This window comes from Callithrix jacchus, chromosome 8 (assembly GCF_049354715.1).
Source record: "Callithrix jacchus isolate 240 chromosome 8, calJac240_pri, whole genome shotgun sequence".
In the NCBI taxonomy this organism is placed as follows: Eukaryota; Metazoa; Chordata; class Mammalia; order Primates; family Cebidae; genus Callithrix; species Callithrix jacchus.
Window position 1 is genome coordinate 99184375 of NC_133509.1, and position 15375 is coordinate 99199749.

Sequence of the window (15375 nt, forward strand, 5' to 3'; positions counted from 1 at the left end):
TTTTTGCTATAACAAATTATGTGGATAGGAAATTCATCATATTAGCCAGGCATGGTGGCTCACACCCATAATCCCAGCATTTTGCTAACTCAAAAGTTTAAGACCAGCCCTGGCAACATAGCGAAACCCCATCTCTACAAAAATTAACAAATTAGCTGGTCTTGATGGTTCATGCCTATAGTCCCAGTTACTTGGGAGACTGTGGTGAGAGGATTGCTTGAGCCTGGGAGGTCGAGGCTGCAGTGAGCTGTGGTTGTATCACAGCACTCCAGCCTGGGCAACAGAGCAAGACCGTATTTCAAAAAATAAAAACAAATAAATTCATTATATCTTGGGCTAATAAACAGAAGAACCCCCTCCCCCAGTTACCATATGTGATTGATTTGCTTAAGATTTATAGAGCGATATAAGTTCACCTAAAAATAAAAGTTGGTTAGTCTAGCCACTTATAATTCAATTTCCCAAAATCCTATGGATTTCTAGGGTAAACTTATATAGACAGTCTTATTCATAAAACAAATGAAAGTTAATTTCAGGAAATGACAGATAGTTGCATAACCACCCTAACCTAGCAGCAAATGTAAAAAAAAGTTATTTAATGGTTTAAGTTAAACAATCTCCCTCAATCTAATATTATTTTAACTTTGTGCATCTCTTACCTGATTTCTATACTACTATGTTAAACCTACTGCTTTAATAATCTGGCTACCATCTACCAAATGTCACTTTTCAAGTGAGAACAGAAGAATGAGATGGTGAAGATTCCATGGGCAATGTCTATATAATCATATAAGCGTTAAATATAGCCAGATGTGGTGGCTCATGCCTGTAATCCCAGCACTTTGGGAGGCCAAGGCAGGTGGATCACCTGAGGTCAGGAGTTCAAGAACAGCCTAACAAACATGGTAAAACTGTCTCTACTAAAAATACAAAAATTAGCTGGGTGTGGTGGCACGCACTTGTAGTCTCAGCTTCTTGGGAGGCTGAGGCAGGAGAATCGCTTGAACCTGGGAGGCAGAGGTTGCAGTGAGCCGAGATCATGCCACTGCACTCCAGACTCAAAATGTTTTGAGTCCTTCAACTCAACAGTCTCATAACCAGTAAAAGGAAATGGAGATTGGTGGGAGAGATTAAATCATAAAGGACAAGAATAGGGGAAATAAAGGAAGAAAAGGGACAGAGGAAGATTCCATCTAAATATATACACACACACAAACACACACACACACACATATACATATATGGAGATATTTAAACACTAATTCTGGCTAGGAGTGATTGCTCAGGTGGCTCATGCCTGTAATCCCAGCACTTTGAGGGGCCGAGGCAGGTAGATCACCTGAGGTCAGGAATTAGAGACCAGCCTGGCCAACATGATGAAACCCCTCTACTAAAAATACAAAAAAATTAGCTGGGAGTGGTGGCAAATACCTGTAGTCCCAGTTACTCCAGAGACTGAAGCAGGAGAATCGCTTGAACCCAGGAAACAGAGGTTGCAGCCGATATCGTGCCACTGCACTCCAGCCTGGGAGACAGAGACAGACTCCATCTCAAAAAAAAAAAAAAAAAAAAAAATTGATGCTAATTTTGAAATAACTTAATCCCACTTACATTTATATGTACACAATTGGTTGAATTTAGCATTAAGATGTTTAAATCCTACTTAAGTTGTTTCCTTATTGAGGAGAATCAAATCACTGAAGTCAATTAGTAGTGTCAAAATTGTTCATCCTTTCTATCAAAATCTGCCACAGATCACTAAGAGGTGGAGAGCCATTATACCTTCTCATTATCCAGCTCGTTGCTGACCAAAAAAGATAGTATGAAAATTACAATTAAACACGTGGCTCTGAACTGAATCTATCAGTGTGCCAGTCATCATTGTATTAAGTGAAATCACAGGAACATCTAGGGCCAAAGGATGAGCAAAATTTAAAAGATTATTTCATATCAGACTCAGGGATATTAATAATTTTATGTGAGAAAATTTGCAGTTTGTTTTTTCCTACTTGAGGAGGGAACAGTTAATTATACAGCTTATAAAGCCTCCACTTACTTAAAAAATTAACATGTTTTTATTTTCCTTAAGCCAATTATTCATATCAAACGGAATCAGGAGAGCTCATTTTTAGACATTAGAAACATTAATTCTAAGCATCCAGATTATGAACCATCTTTTCTTTCAAATGCTTATGTTCCGTGATGTGAGGAAAACATCTTCAGACAATTTATTTTATTTTTAAAAATTAAAAAAAAAATAAAGGATCATTATTATGAGGGCAAAGCAGTGTTGCCAAAAATATAATTTTACTCAGAATCGCTAGGGCAGTTTAGGAGGCTGATAAGCCTAGGAATTTGCAGGAAAACCCCTCTTCTTTTGTGCATGTATGTGTATGTGTGTGTATGTTCATTTTCATTTGCAGAGTGGATGAAGACAGTAAAAAGAACATGAACTTTAAAACAATTTGTTAGATTTATGTTTCAATCAGAGATTTTCCATTAACATGTTAGAGTACATTGTAAAATCATTTTATTTGAAGGAAAACACTTCTGAACTGCTTCCTTCCTCCCTACTTTCTTCTATTTGTCTGACCCCTATCTTTTTTTATGTTACATATTTATGTGTTCTACTGATATATTAATAAGAACATTTTATATTTGAATGGTATGAGTTACTTTCTGAAAGTAATTAAATTTAAATTATAGGGGCTATTTTGTGTCTCCATTTTCTGTTCTGTTAACAGTGTGTTGGCCTAGTGCCAAAGCCAACAAATTCTGATCTAATAATTATGTTGTGTCTTGTAGAGCAGTCAACTTGTAATATTATTTTTCTTGAGTTTTGTCTTTTTCTGTGTGGCAGTGGTGAAATAGGGACTTCTAAACCTGTGGAGAAGTGAGAGCTCTGAATTTGGAGAGGACATGGGGAAGAATCAATCTTCAACAGATAATCTTTAAGTGCAGACCCAGGAATATCAGATCTGAAGTGGCACCATCTTTTCTGTCTGCCTGACAAACTTCATCAACCCAAAAAGTTCCAGTTGCAAAGATCCAAGAAAACTCATTAAAGATCACTTTGGAATCACTTTGTTGTAACAAAATTGATTCATGGTGACTCTAATATTTGTGTAAAATCTGCTAAAGAAAAGTAACAAGAAAATTCATACAACATCAGTGGTTACAGCTATACTAAAATGAAACTTTGTATGCTAATTATCTTCAAGGGTCATTCCAAAATAAAAGAGCTTGTTAGGCCACTGTAAATATAGAGACATGGCTGGGTGCGGTGGCGCACGCCTGTAATCCTAGCACTTTGGGAGGCTGAGGCAGGTGGATCACCTGAGGTCAGGAGTTAAAGACCAGCTTCAAAAACATGGCGAAACCCTGTCTCTACTAAAAATACAAAAATTAGCTAGGCATGGTGGCGCATGCCTGTAATCCCAGCTACTCGGGAGGCTGAGAAAGGAGAATTGCTTGAACCTGAGAGGTGGAAGTTGCAATGAACTGAGATCATATCACTGCACTCCAGGTTGCATGACCGGAGTGAGACTCCATCTCAAAAAAAAAAAAAAAAAAAAAGATTATAAAGAGACAATTAAAAATCTATATGGATATAAATAATTCTAAACTTAAAATAACTAGAATTATAGCTTAAGTATTATGAAATGTACTTAGGCAACTTAAAAAGTTACACCAAAAATCTGTAGCATATAAGAAGTAATGGGTATACAGAAAAAAATGTTAAGATGAATATTTTAATAAGATAATTTGGTTATTACTGTAGTAAAACAGTCATCTTTTTCCTTTTCCACTGTATATGCCAATCACAATCTTGATCATTTATATTAATGAAACTCCCTTTTAAATAAGTTAACTTAAAGGAAGAACAGAAGTGATATTTCTTCAATAGTGGTAGATTTTCACAAATTAGACACCTTATTTTCTTTTGAACTTGGGAATATAATAAGGCAGAATTAATTTCTGTTAAAATACTTATTCTCAATATTTATGTATAAACCATGCTTCTCAGCTTTTAAATTTCAAGATAAAATTTAAGTATTTAATGAAATGATGGTTAACATGTTTAAAAAATATTTAATGGAGAAGTGAACTATTTGGTGAGATTTTACCCTGGCTACAAATGCTCTGTTATCTATCTATCTATCTATCTATCTATCTACACATATACACATTTCTTAACCATATGAATTTTATTTCCTTATTCTGAATATTTTTGTAGTTTTAATTCTGTTTATGTACCCAATTCCTTATTATTATTTTGTTTCTTCTGCAATATCAAGATGTTATATATTTTGAAAAATGCTTTCTTTATTTTTATGATTATTTCTTCAAATGTTTTAACAAGAAGCACAGAGATTTAGAGTATTCTTAATAGTATTTTAAAAAACCCTCGCTATAAAGCAGAATAACTTGAATATTCATTCTAATAATTAGACTAAGTAAAAATCTGAGAAAGAGTTAATTACAATGAGATAGAGGGTAGAAAGAAGAGAAAAATCCACTAAAGAGTTCAAATACAGGTGAATTCAACTACTTTAAGAGAAATAAAACAAATAGGCCTAGGGAAGTTGTTAGAGTCTAAAAAACACTAGAGTTAATCTCTTTTGGGAACATGAGGAGGTATACAGAACTGCAGACTTCAAAACATAAGTAGAAAAAAAAATAAAAGAATATTACCAATAATTAAAGGTGCCAGATCAAAATGGTCATAAATCAACAATTAATTTTTGACTGGTGGAATTAGATTTACTAAATAAAATGGCTTCAATTTTGACTGTACTAACTATAAATGTAATGAATTATAATAATTATAAATGGTATAAATACATTTTACAATGTGATTATTTTCTGTACTTTAGTATATAGTATAAAATGGAATTATTGGGTTACATAAAGTACTTTTGTTACATTTTTTAATTCATTGTTTTTACCTAATAAAATTTCCTCCTCTATGTTCCAAAGTTAAATTGTCTGTATATTACTTTTATGTATACTGCATTTTTCAGTTTGGCCATTTAAAAAATTATTAGTTTGAAAATTATCAACTCCTTCCATTCTCTAATACCACAATAATAAAGTACCTGATATAGCTAAGTATGATGTTCTCAAGTAGCTTAAGACGTGCACAAAGACAGTTAGCCAAATTTCTTATTGCCAGATCCTGATTTCTTTTAATATTGAAGAATGATCAGCCTGGAAAGTAGTGGCAAGATTATAACTCACTATAACCTTAGACTCCTGGGCTCCAGGGATTCTCTCATCTTAGCTACCCTAGTAGCTAGGACTATAGGTGCCCACCACAATGCCTGCTAATTTTTAAAATTTTTTGTAGAGATGGGGTCTCCCTATGTTGCCCAGGTTGGTCTTGAACTCCTGGGCTCAAGTGATCGTCCTGGCTTGGTCTCCCAAGTGCTGGGATTACAGGTATGAGCCACTGCATCTGGTCCAGGTTTCCTTCTAACTACACACAGAAATAATTACTTATAAATCTCCACTGATAAAGTGTCTGTCTCTTTCAGAGAGGGTTAATTCATTTTTCAAATAACAAACAAAATTTACTATTCAGAGCAATAACTTCTTTGCCAGTATAATTCTTTTTATTTTTTTCAGTTTAAGAATTAAGTATTAACAATTACTGCATATTGAGTCTGATTCTCCATGTAAAGGACAGCGTCACTTCTTCCAGATTATTTCAATCTATTCCACAATGGTATATAATGTTAGCACTAAAAGCTGAAGTAGGTACAATTTGTCTGCTACTGTCACAGATTAACTTCTCTTCTGGAAAAAGCCTTCCAGGTTCAGGTCTCTTAACCTTCTATACCATGTGTGGAAGTGTCTTACCCCAGCCTACTGTGTATCTACAACTTAACTGTAACTTCAAGACTGAGTTTTTTAAGATTCAAAGAAACAAATGGCAAGTTTTTTCCTGTAGTTATAGGTGACGAAATATTTTAGGACAGAGCACTTTATAAGAATTATAAAAAGGCAGTATTTACAGAGATCTTAAAGATAATCATTAGTTGAATTTCAGTTTGCCTTTAAGGTCTTCAGATTAGAGGCTGTTACTCCATCTTTTCTTCAGGCCAATATTATCTCCTCAAGATAATTTACAACCCTTGTGAAGGTTGTGCCTGGGTGGAGATTGAGAGGATTTTAGGAAAAATCCACAAGTTTGGGGTTTTCTTTCCCCAGTAATTCTGCAAAAATGTATTATTGCTCAGTCTCCTGGGCAGGGTCTAATACCCAGGCACATAGTTTTAGGCCATATCTTATTCACCTTTGTATCTCTAGTACAAATATTTTCAGATATGAATTTGTTTCAACTTTTGGTCTCTGCAGTGTCATTTAGTACAGAAATGTAAGAGGTAGGCAGAGTATCTTCCTACTATAAAGAAAAAAAATGAAGTTATTGTTTTCAGTTTTTTTGTTAAATAATGTGTCTCAGGTCAGTTTTAATAAATAATGAGTTAGTGATTTACTACTGCTTTCCAGGCACTCTTATGGGTGCTAAGAATTAATTATAGAGGATTTGACATACATTAAAACTCTTAATTTTTTCCACCATTTAATCTGTGGAGCCTTAGTCTTTGAATTTGAAAAATACTTTGAAACACCCTAGCATTTATAATCACCAAAGAGAGAGTTCACTTATTGAAAATCAGAAATAATTTCTATGTAAGACTAATAAACTTTGTTTCAACTGTTGATATGGTTTGGCTGTGACCCCACCCAAATCTCACCTTGAATTGTAGCTCCCATAATTCCCATCTGTTGTGGGAGGGACCTGGTGAAAGATAATTGAATCACAGGGGCAGTTTCTCCCATACTGTTCTCATGGTAGTAAGAGCAGATGGTTTTATAAAGGGAAATCCCTTTCACTTGGTTCTCATTCTTCTCATTCTCTCTTGCTTGCTGACATATAACTTGTGGTAGTGAGTAAGATCTGATGGTTTTATAAGGGGAAACTCCTTTGGCTTGGTTCTCATTCTCTTTTGCCTGCCACCATGTAAGATGTGCCTTTCACCTTCTGCCATGATTGTGAGACTTCTCCAGCCATGTGGAACTGTGAGTCCATTAAACCTCTTTTTCTCTTGTAAATTACCCTGTCTCAGGAGTCTTTGTCAGCAGCATGAAAATGGACTAATACAGCTGTTAATAATCAAGTTCTCAAAATCAATTGTGAAAGTAAAGTAAGGAAACTTAGAAAAATTACTGATAATGCTACCTTCTAAATAACCAATTTTGATGCATTTTAAATCTCTATAAGATTATCCTACATGTAAGATACAAGTTTCATATATATTATTCACTTAATTATACCAAGAACATTTTCCTGTGTCATTAAAAATCTTGTAAACCCTTTTTTTATGGCTGCATAAGAATTCATCATATGAATGTACTATAATTTAGTTAATCTCTTATTTTGGATATTTAAACCATTTCCTTTCTATTATTGTTAACATAAATAATACTACCTGCATTTTCTATTACTTCCTTAGAATAAATCCCCTGATGAGTAATGCTAAATGAAAGGCATGAGCATATTTAATGCAAACAAAAAATATTGGCCAGGTGCGATGGCTCACTACTGTAATCCCAGCACTTTGGTAGGCTGAGCTGCTGGATAGCTTGGGCTCAGGAGTTCGAGACTAGCCTGGCCAACATGGCAAAACCCCATCTCTACAAAAATATAAAAATCAGCCAGGCATGTTGGTGCATGCCTATAGTCCCAACCACTCTGGAGGCTGAGGTGGGAGGACTGCTCGTGCAAGCTGTGAGTCTGCCACTGCATTCCAGCCTGGGTGATAAAGCAAGTCCCTGTCTCTTAAAACAAACAAATAAAAACCTTCAAAATACAAATACAGTGTCTTTTTTAGGAAAAGCTTAAGATGCCACAACTATGGAACATATAAAACATCAATTTACTTGTTGAAAAGTAAGAGCAGAAAAAAATACACATGGCTAATGAAAATACAGGTATAATTGCTACTGTGGTTTCAGAAAGCTGTGTCAAAGATGAATGTGGTGGTCAGATTGCAAGATGTGTTTGTAATAACTGTGCACAGAGGTAGCACAGTTATTGTGAAAAAGAAACTATTCCTCTGAAGCTCTAATTCTAGTGTTTCTGTATGAGAACTCTGGCCTGCTTGCTCTTTTGCAATCTTGGTTTGCTTGAGGTAAGTGTGTGAGGGCTGACTGAATACAAGAAATCTAAAGAATTTGCTTTTCTCACATTCTTTGTTTCAGTTGTAGTTGAGACTGTATCTCTAAGTCATGTATCATCAGTTCTACAAAGAATCTGCATTGCTTACAGCTCACAAACTTCCTCTTTTCTTTAAAAAGAAAACTCAGGCCTGTAATCCCAGCACTTTGGGAAGCCGAGGTGGGCGATCACTTGAAGCCAGGGGTTAGAGATCAGCCTGGCAAACATGATGAAACCCTATCTCTACCAAAAATACAAAAATTAGATGGGCATGCTGGTGCATATAAGTAATCCCAGCTATTCTGGAGGCTGTGGCATAAGAGTCTCTTGAACTCAGGAGGCAGAGGTTGTAGTGAGCCACTGCACTCAGCCTCGGGGACAGAACAAGACTCCATCTCAAAAAATAAACATTGGCCGGGCGCGGTGGCTCAAGCCTGTAATCCCAGCACTTTGGGAGGCCGAGGCGGGCAAATCACGAAGTCAAGAGATTGAGACCATCCTGGCCAACATGGTGAAACCCCATCTCTACTAAAAATACAAAAATTAGCTGGGCGTGTTGGTGTGCGCCTGTAGTCCCAGCTACTGGGGAGGCTGAGGCAGGAGAATTGCTTGAACCCGGGAGGCGGAGGTTGCAGTGAGGCAAGATTGTGCCATTGCACTCCAGCCTGGCGCCTGACAACAGAGTGAGACTCTGTCTCAAAAACAAAAAAACAAACATCTCCCCCAACTACACAAAAGACAAGAATTTTCAAGAATAAAATCAAGAGATCTGTACTCACAATTCATCAATTCATGACAGCTTCAATTAGAAAAGTCTGGGTTTTATTCTTGTTTTTCTAATATTTTTTCTTTCTTTCTTTTTTTTTTTTTTTTTTTTTTGAGACAGGAGTCTCTCTCTGTTGCCCAGGCTGGAGTGCAGTGGCGCAATCTCGGTTCACTGCAATCTCCATCTCCCAGGTTCAAGCAATTCTCTGCCTCAGCCTCCCAGGTAGCTGGGATTACAGGTGCTTGCCATCACGCCTAATTTTTGTATTTTCAGCAGAGATAGGGTTTTACCATCTTGACCAGGCTGCTCTTTAACTCCTGACCTCGTGAGTCACCCATCTTGGCCTTCCAAAGTGCTGAGATTACAGGCGTGAGCCACCACGCCAGCCTTCCTAATATTTTCTTTCTTTTTTTTTTGAGACAGAGTCTCTCTTCATCACCAGGTGCCAGGCTGGAGTGCAGTGGCACAATCTCGGCTCACTGCAACCTCCACCTCCCAGGTTGAAGCGATTCTCCTGCCTCAGCCTCCCGAGTAACTGGGACTACTGGCGCGTGCCACCATGCCCAGCTAATTTTTGTTAGTAGAGATGGGATTTCGCCATGTTGGTCAGGATGGTCTCTATCTCTGGACCTCATGATCCGCCCACCTCGGCCTCCTAAAGTGCTGGGATTACAGGCGTGAGCCACCACGACCGGCCCCTAATATTTTCTTTAAAAGGTTTCCTTTTTCAAAATTTTCTCAATTTCATGGAAAACAAGATGGGAATTATGGTTAAAAATGGTACTAAGTAGGCCGGGCGCGGTGGCTCATGCCTATAATCCCCGCACTTTGGGAGGCCAAGGCGGGTGGATCACGAGGTCAAGAGATCGAGACCATCATGGTCAACAAGGTGAAATCCCGTCTCTACTAAAAATACAAAAATTAGCTGGGCATGGTGGCGCGCGCCTGTAGTCCCAGCTACTCGGGAAGCTGAGGCGGGACAATCACTTGAACTCAGGAGGTGGAGGTTGCAGTGAGCTGAGATCGTGCCACTTAACTCCAGCCTGGAGCGAGACTCTGTCTCAAAAAAAAAAAAAAAAAAAAAAAAAAAAACCCTTCTCTCCTGCACCATCTCACACAACTTTTACATGGGCTCTACATTACTAGACTGCTTTAAAAGACAATGCTCCCGGCCCAAAGCCTCAGGAAAAAGACCATGTGGCACAAAAAGCTCTGAAATGTATCCTATCCACCTGAAGAGCCTATTTCTTGCCTGTATCCCTTCCTTTCAGTGACACTATTTTCTGTACAGAAATCCTAGTTCCCAGCAAACACTACTGTCATCTTCGCCCATACACAATCTATGTAAAGAATGACTTTCCTATTCTTTGCTGGCAAACTTCAGCTCCCGGCTCAGGCATGCCACCTCTTCCAGGCAGCCCCCAGCAACGCACTTTTCCCTCAGCCTGGGTGTGCCCCACTGTGTTCCAGGGGGCTTTTCTTTCAGCGCTTCTCTAGAATTATGTTTACCGTTTTATTAGACTCTCCACCTCTGAAGGCCAGCCCATTTCATTTGGCTTTTTACTGCCACGTATTAGTTAGGTTCCTGTTCAAGCTTTATGAAAGGACTTCCCCAAGCCTCCGCACACACATTGTGTGAAGTGATCGCTGTCTTTGCTTCCTCCTGGAGCCCTTTTATTTTATTTTAGAAACGGAGTCTCGCTCTGTCCCCCAGGCTAGAGTGCAGTGGCGCAGTCTCTATTCACTGCAAACTCAGCCTCCGATAGCTGAGACTACAGGCGTGTGTCACCACGCCCGGGTAATTTATATATTTTTAGTAGGGATGGGGTTCACCATGCTAGCCAGGCTTGTCTCAAACTCCTGACCTCAAGCGATCCGCCTGCCGCGGCCTCCCTAAGTGCTGGGATTACAGGCGCGAGCCTCTGCGCCTGTCCAGGAGCCTATTTATTTGGGAACCTGCTTCTATAGATTATCACCTGGTACCAGAGTATTTTCCAGACCTTCCTCAGATACCTGTGAAACAGGAGGAAGTGGATCGTGCTGCTTTTCATCTACCCTCTCGGAGGGTTTATGCCTCCAATATTAACATCAGCACAGCTAGAGAAAATCATTCCATTCCATTGAGCGGAGTCAGAAACATGACTAGGTCACGAACACGACTAGGTCACGAACACAACCGCGTGTGTGCCGGGGTGACCTTGACTGAGTGACTTTATGGTGTTTCAACGAGTGGGTTTTGACTGATTGATTATATTATGGGTTTTCAAGTCAAGAACTCAAAGCAGTGGATAGAACACTTGCGACCTAAAATAAGCAATGGAATGAACAGGAAGGCGAAACTAGAAAGTTTAAAGCGGACAAGCAGGAAAAAAGAAAAGGCAGGGAGGGTTTAAATGCAAGCTCCTGAGAGGAGGAGTCGCTGCCACTCCCTGGTCTGCAGTCCAGCCAGGCGCCCTCAAGCGGCGCGGGTAAACGGTCAGCCTCGCCCCGGGCTCAGGTTCTCTCCGCCCACCTGCCAAGTCCAGCTAATTTTTGTATTTTTAGAGACGGATTTTATTGGCCAGGATGGTCTCGATCTCTAGACCTCGTGTTTTGTATTTTTAGAGATGGGGGTTTCACCACATTGGCCAGGATGGTCCCGATCGCTTTACCTCGTGATCCGTCCGCCTCGGCCTCCCAAACTGCTGGGATTACCGGCGCGACCCACCGCGCAAGGCCCCAGCCAGGCAGTTTTAATCGAGTGCTCACAACCACCGAGACACCGCGAAGCACGCACTGTAAAATCCCAGGAGGCCGACCGCCGGTTTAGACAACATTTTCTTTTCTTTTCTCCCTGCACAAGGGAGCCGCCCTCACCCTTCAAGCCACGCCAACTCCCCATTCCCTCTGCTTGGACGGCGCGGGGGAAAACAGGCTGCTAGAGCCATATTTCTTCGGTGCAACCAATTCAAAATGAGTTCTTCCGCCCCTGCGGGCTCAATGAGTCGGCACACCTGGCACTGAACTGCATTCAAAGCCTTAGGACTTGAGCGAACCCTCCCGGTGGCTCTCCTCTCCCGGCTTCCCTTACACGCCACCTCCCCATGCCACGCCCCAGTCCGCGTTGCTCATTGGTCTCGTGACCTGCCAATCCGAATCACATCGGCTACAGCCAAGACGGCGAAAAAGCGCATACACTTGGCTCCGGGAGCGCGCGCCTAACGCCCGCAAGCAGCAGGAGGCGCGCGAGGTGCCGCGGCCCAGCGGCCGGGAGTCTGGGAGGAACCTTATTTACATAACGGCCGCCCCTCGGTCTCCTGGCGCGGGCGGAGTCCCGCCCCTCGTCCAACTTGAAATCTGTTGGGCCACCGGCTAGTCACTCCGACCCAGGCAAGCCCGCGGTGGGGCTGAAAGAGTTTGTGAGGGCGGTCCCGGGAGCGGATTGGGTCTGGGAATTCCCGGAGGCGGTTATAAGAACCGGGAACTGGGCACCGGGAGCGGGGAGTTGTCGGTAGTGCTCGGTGTGCGGCGACCGTTAGTTGACGCCGCGGGGTTCGTCTCCCTGGTTTCCCCGTCCTAACATCGCTCGCCTTTCAGTCAGGATGTCTGCCCGCGGCCCGGCTATCGGCATCGACCTGGGCACCACCTACTCGTGCGTGGGGGTTTTCCAACATGGCAAAGTGGAAATCATCGCCAACGACCAGGGCAACCGCACCACCCCCAGCTACGTGGCCTTCACGGACACCGAGCGCCTCATCGGCGACGCCGCCAAGAACCAGGTGGCCATGAACCCCACCAACACCATCTTCGACGCCAAGAGGCTGATCGGACGGAAGTTCGAGGACGCCACCGTGCAGTCGGACATGAAACACTGGCCGTTCCGGGTAGTGAGCGAGGGAGGCAAGCCCAAAGTGCAAGTGGAGTACAAGGGGGAGACCAAGACCTTCTTCCCGGAGGAGATATCCTCCATGGTCCTCACGAAGATGAAGGAGATCGCAGAAGCCTACCTGGGGGGCAAGGTGCACAGCGCGGTCATCACGGTCCCGGCCTATTTCAACGACTCGCAGCGCCAGGCCACCAAGGACGCGGGCACCATCACGGGGCTCAACGTGCTGCGAATCATCAACGAGCCCACGGCGGCGGCCATAGCCTACGGCCTCGACAAGAAGGGCTGCGCGGGCGGCGAGAAGAACGTGCTCATCTTTGACCTGGGCGGAGGCACCTTCGACGTGTCCATTCTGACCATCGAGGATGGCATCTTCGAGGTGAAGTCCACGGCCGGCGACACCCACCTGGGCGGCGAGGACTTCGACAACCGCATGGTGAGCCACCTGGCGGAGGAGTTCAAACGCAAGCACAAGAAGGACATTGGGCCCAACAAGCGCGCCGTCAGGCGGCTGCGCACCGCCTGCGAGCGCGCCAAGCGCACCCTGAGCTCGTCCACACAGGCGAGCATCGAGATCGACTCGCTCTACGAGGGCGTGGACTTCTACACGTCCATCACCCGCGCCCGCTTCGAGGAGCTTAACGCCGACCTCTTCCGAGGGACCCTGGAGCCGGTGGAGAAGGCGCTGCGCGACGCCAAGCTGGACAAGGGCCAGATCCAGGAGATTGTGCTGGTGGGCGGCTCCACTCGTATCCCCAAGATCCAGAAGCTGCTGCAGGATTTCTTCAACGGCAAGGAGCTGAACAAGAGCATCAACCCCGACGAGGCGGTGGCCTATGGCGCCGCAGTGCAGGCGGCCATCCTCATCGGTGACAAATCGGAGAACGTGCAGGACCTGCTGCTACTCGACGTGACCCCGCTGTCGCTGGGCATCGAGACAGCTGGCGGTGTCATGACCCCACTCATCAAGAGGAACACCACGATCCCCACCAAGCAGACGCAGACCTTCACCACCTACTCAGACAACCAGAGCAGCGTGCTGGTGCAGGTATATGAGGGCGAACGGGCCATGACCAAGGACAATAACCTGCTGGGCAAGTTCGACCTGACCGGGATTCCCCCTGCTCCCCGCGGGGTCCCCCAGATCGAGGTTACCTTCGACATCGACGCCAACGGCATCCTTAACGTTACCGCCGCCGACAAGAGCACCGGTAAGGAAAACAAAATCACCATTACCAACGACAAAGGTCGTCTGAGCAAGGACGACATTGACCGGATGGTGCAGGAGGCGGAGCGGTACAAGTCAGAGGATGAGGCGAATCGTGACCGAGTCGCGGCCAAAAACGCCGTGGAGTCCTATACCTACAACATCAAGCAGACGGTGGAAGACGAGAAACTGAGAGGCAAGATTAGCGAGCAGGACAAAAACAAGATCCTCGACAAGTGTCAGGAGGTGATCAGCTGGCTCGACCGAAACCAGATGGCAGAAAAAGATGAGTTTGAACACAAGCAGAAAGAGCTCGAAAGAATTTGCAACCCCATCATCAGCAAACTTTACCAAGGTGGTCCTGGCAGCGGCGGCGGCGGCAGCGGCGGAGGTTCAGGAGCCTCCGGGGGACCGACCATCGAAGAAGTGGACTAAGCTTGCATTCAAGTCAGCGTAAATCTCTTTGCCTTTCTCTTTGTTTCTTTTTTCTTTCTTTTTCTGTTTCTTTGAAATGTCCTTGTGCCAGGTATGAGATCTATTACTGGAAGTCTTATAGATTGGTGTATGCAAATGGAGGTGCAACAACTTAGGTTAATTATAAAAGTTTAGTTACAAAGTTTGGTTTTTAAAAACATTATTTGAGGTTTCTCTTTAATGCATTTTGTGTGTTTGCTGACTTGAGCATTTTTGATTAGTTGGTGCATGGAAATTTGATTGAGATGAGAAACCTGAAGTTTGCACACCTGTTCTGTAGAAGCTTGGAAACAATAAAATATATAGGCGCTTGAATTGTTTATTTTTATGTACTACTTTAAACTGAACATTGCAGTAATGTTAAGAATAGGTATCCTTCTGGAAACAAATGCACAAATGCAAATTTAAAGTAAAGCTGAAATTGATCTCAAAATTACTGTCTTGGAGTTTTCAATTTTCCCTCCTTTATATTTTATCCATATTAGTCTTTAAGATATTAGTATGATGTGAAATTTATCTAACCAATCTTGTTTAATTCCCAGATGAGGGTGCTGCCTTAAATTCCAACAACTTAAGGGGAGAAGAATCTGGGTAAACTTCACTCACCCTTAAATACAGAAACCTGAGTGGGGGGTCTTTCTAGTGTACCCAAACTCTCCTACAACTTAAGTGTGCAAATGAAAATTCACCTGAATATTCCAGGAAAACATGAGCTATAGTCTGGGGTTAAGTATAAAACGTGTCTTTAACAAAAGCTGGGCAGAAGTTTTCTTATAATTGCCAAAGGAATTATGGAAACAAGTTACTTTTTGTGACATACAGGAGCCTGAAACAAGAGA

At 42.5% G+C, this 15375-nt stretch overlaps 2 protein-coding genes across 5 annotated transcripts in view; both read left to right on the forward strand.

The window, feature by feature from the left end:
* ZBTB1 (zinc finger and BTB domain containing 1) overlaps positions 1-4686 on the forward strand; it is a 29591-nt gene extending 24905 nt beyond the window's left edge. For all 4 annotated transcript variants that reach the window (XM_078335101.1, XM_035260712.3, XM_035260711.3 and 1 more), the window contains one exon: positions 2861-4686. In XM_078335101.1, coding sequence (XP_078191227.1) covers positions 2861-2871 — 11 coding nt within the window. In that variant the 3' untranslated portion in view covers positions 2872-4686. The remainder of the gene's footprint in view (positions 1-2860) is intronic.
* Positions 4687-12283: 7597 nt separating this feature from the next.
* Positions 12284-14969, forward strand: HSPA2 (heat shock protein family A (Hsp70) member 2). The gene is made up of 2 exons (XM_035260718.3): positions 12284-12359; positions 12567-14969. Exon 2 carries the CDS (start codon positions 12572-12574, stop codon positions 14495-14497), a length of 1926 nt encoding a protein of 641 aa, XP_035116609.1. The 5' UTR covers positions 12284-12359; positions 12567-12571; the 3' UTR covers positions 14498-14969.
* Positions 14970-15375: the final 406 nt, after the last annotated feature.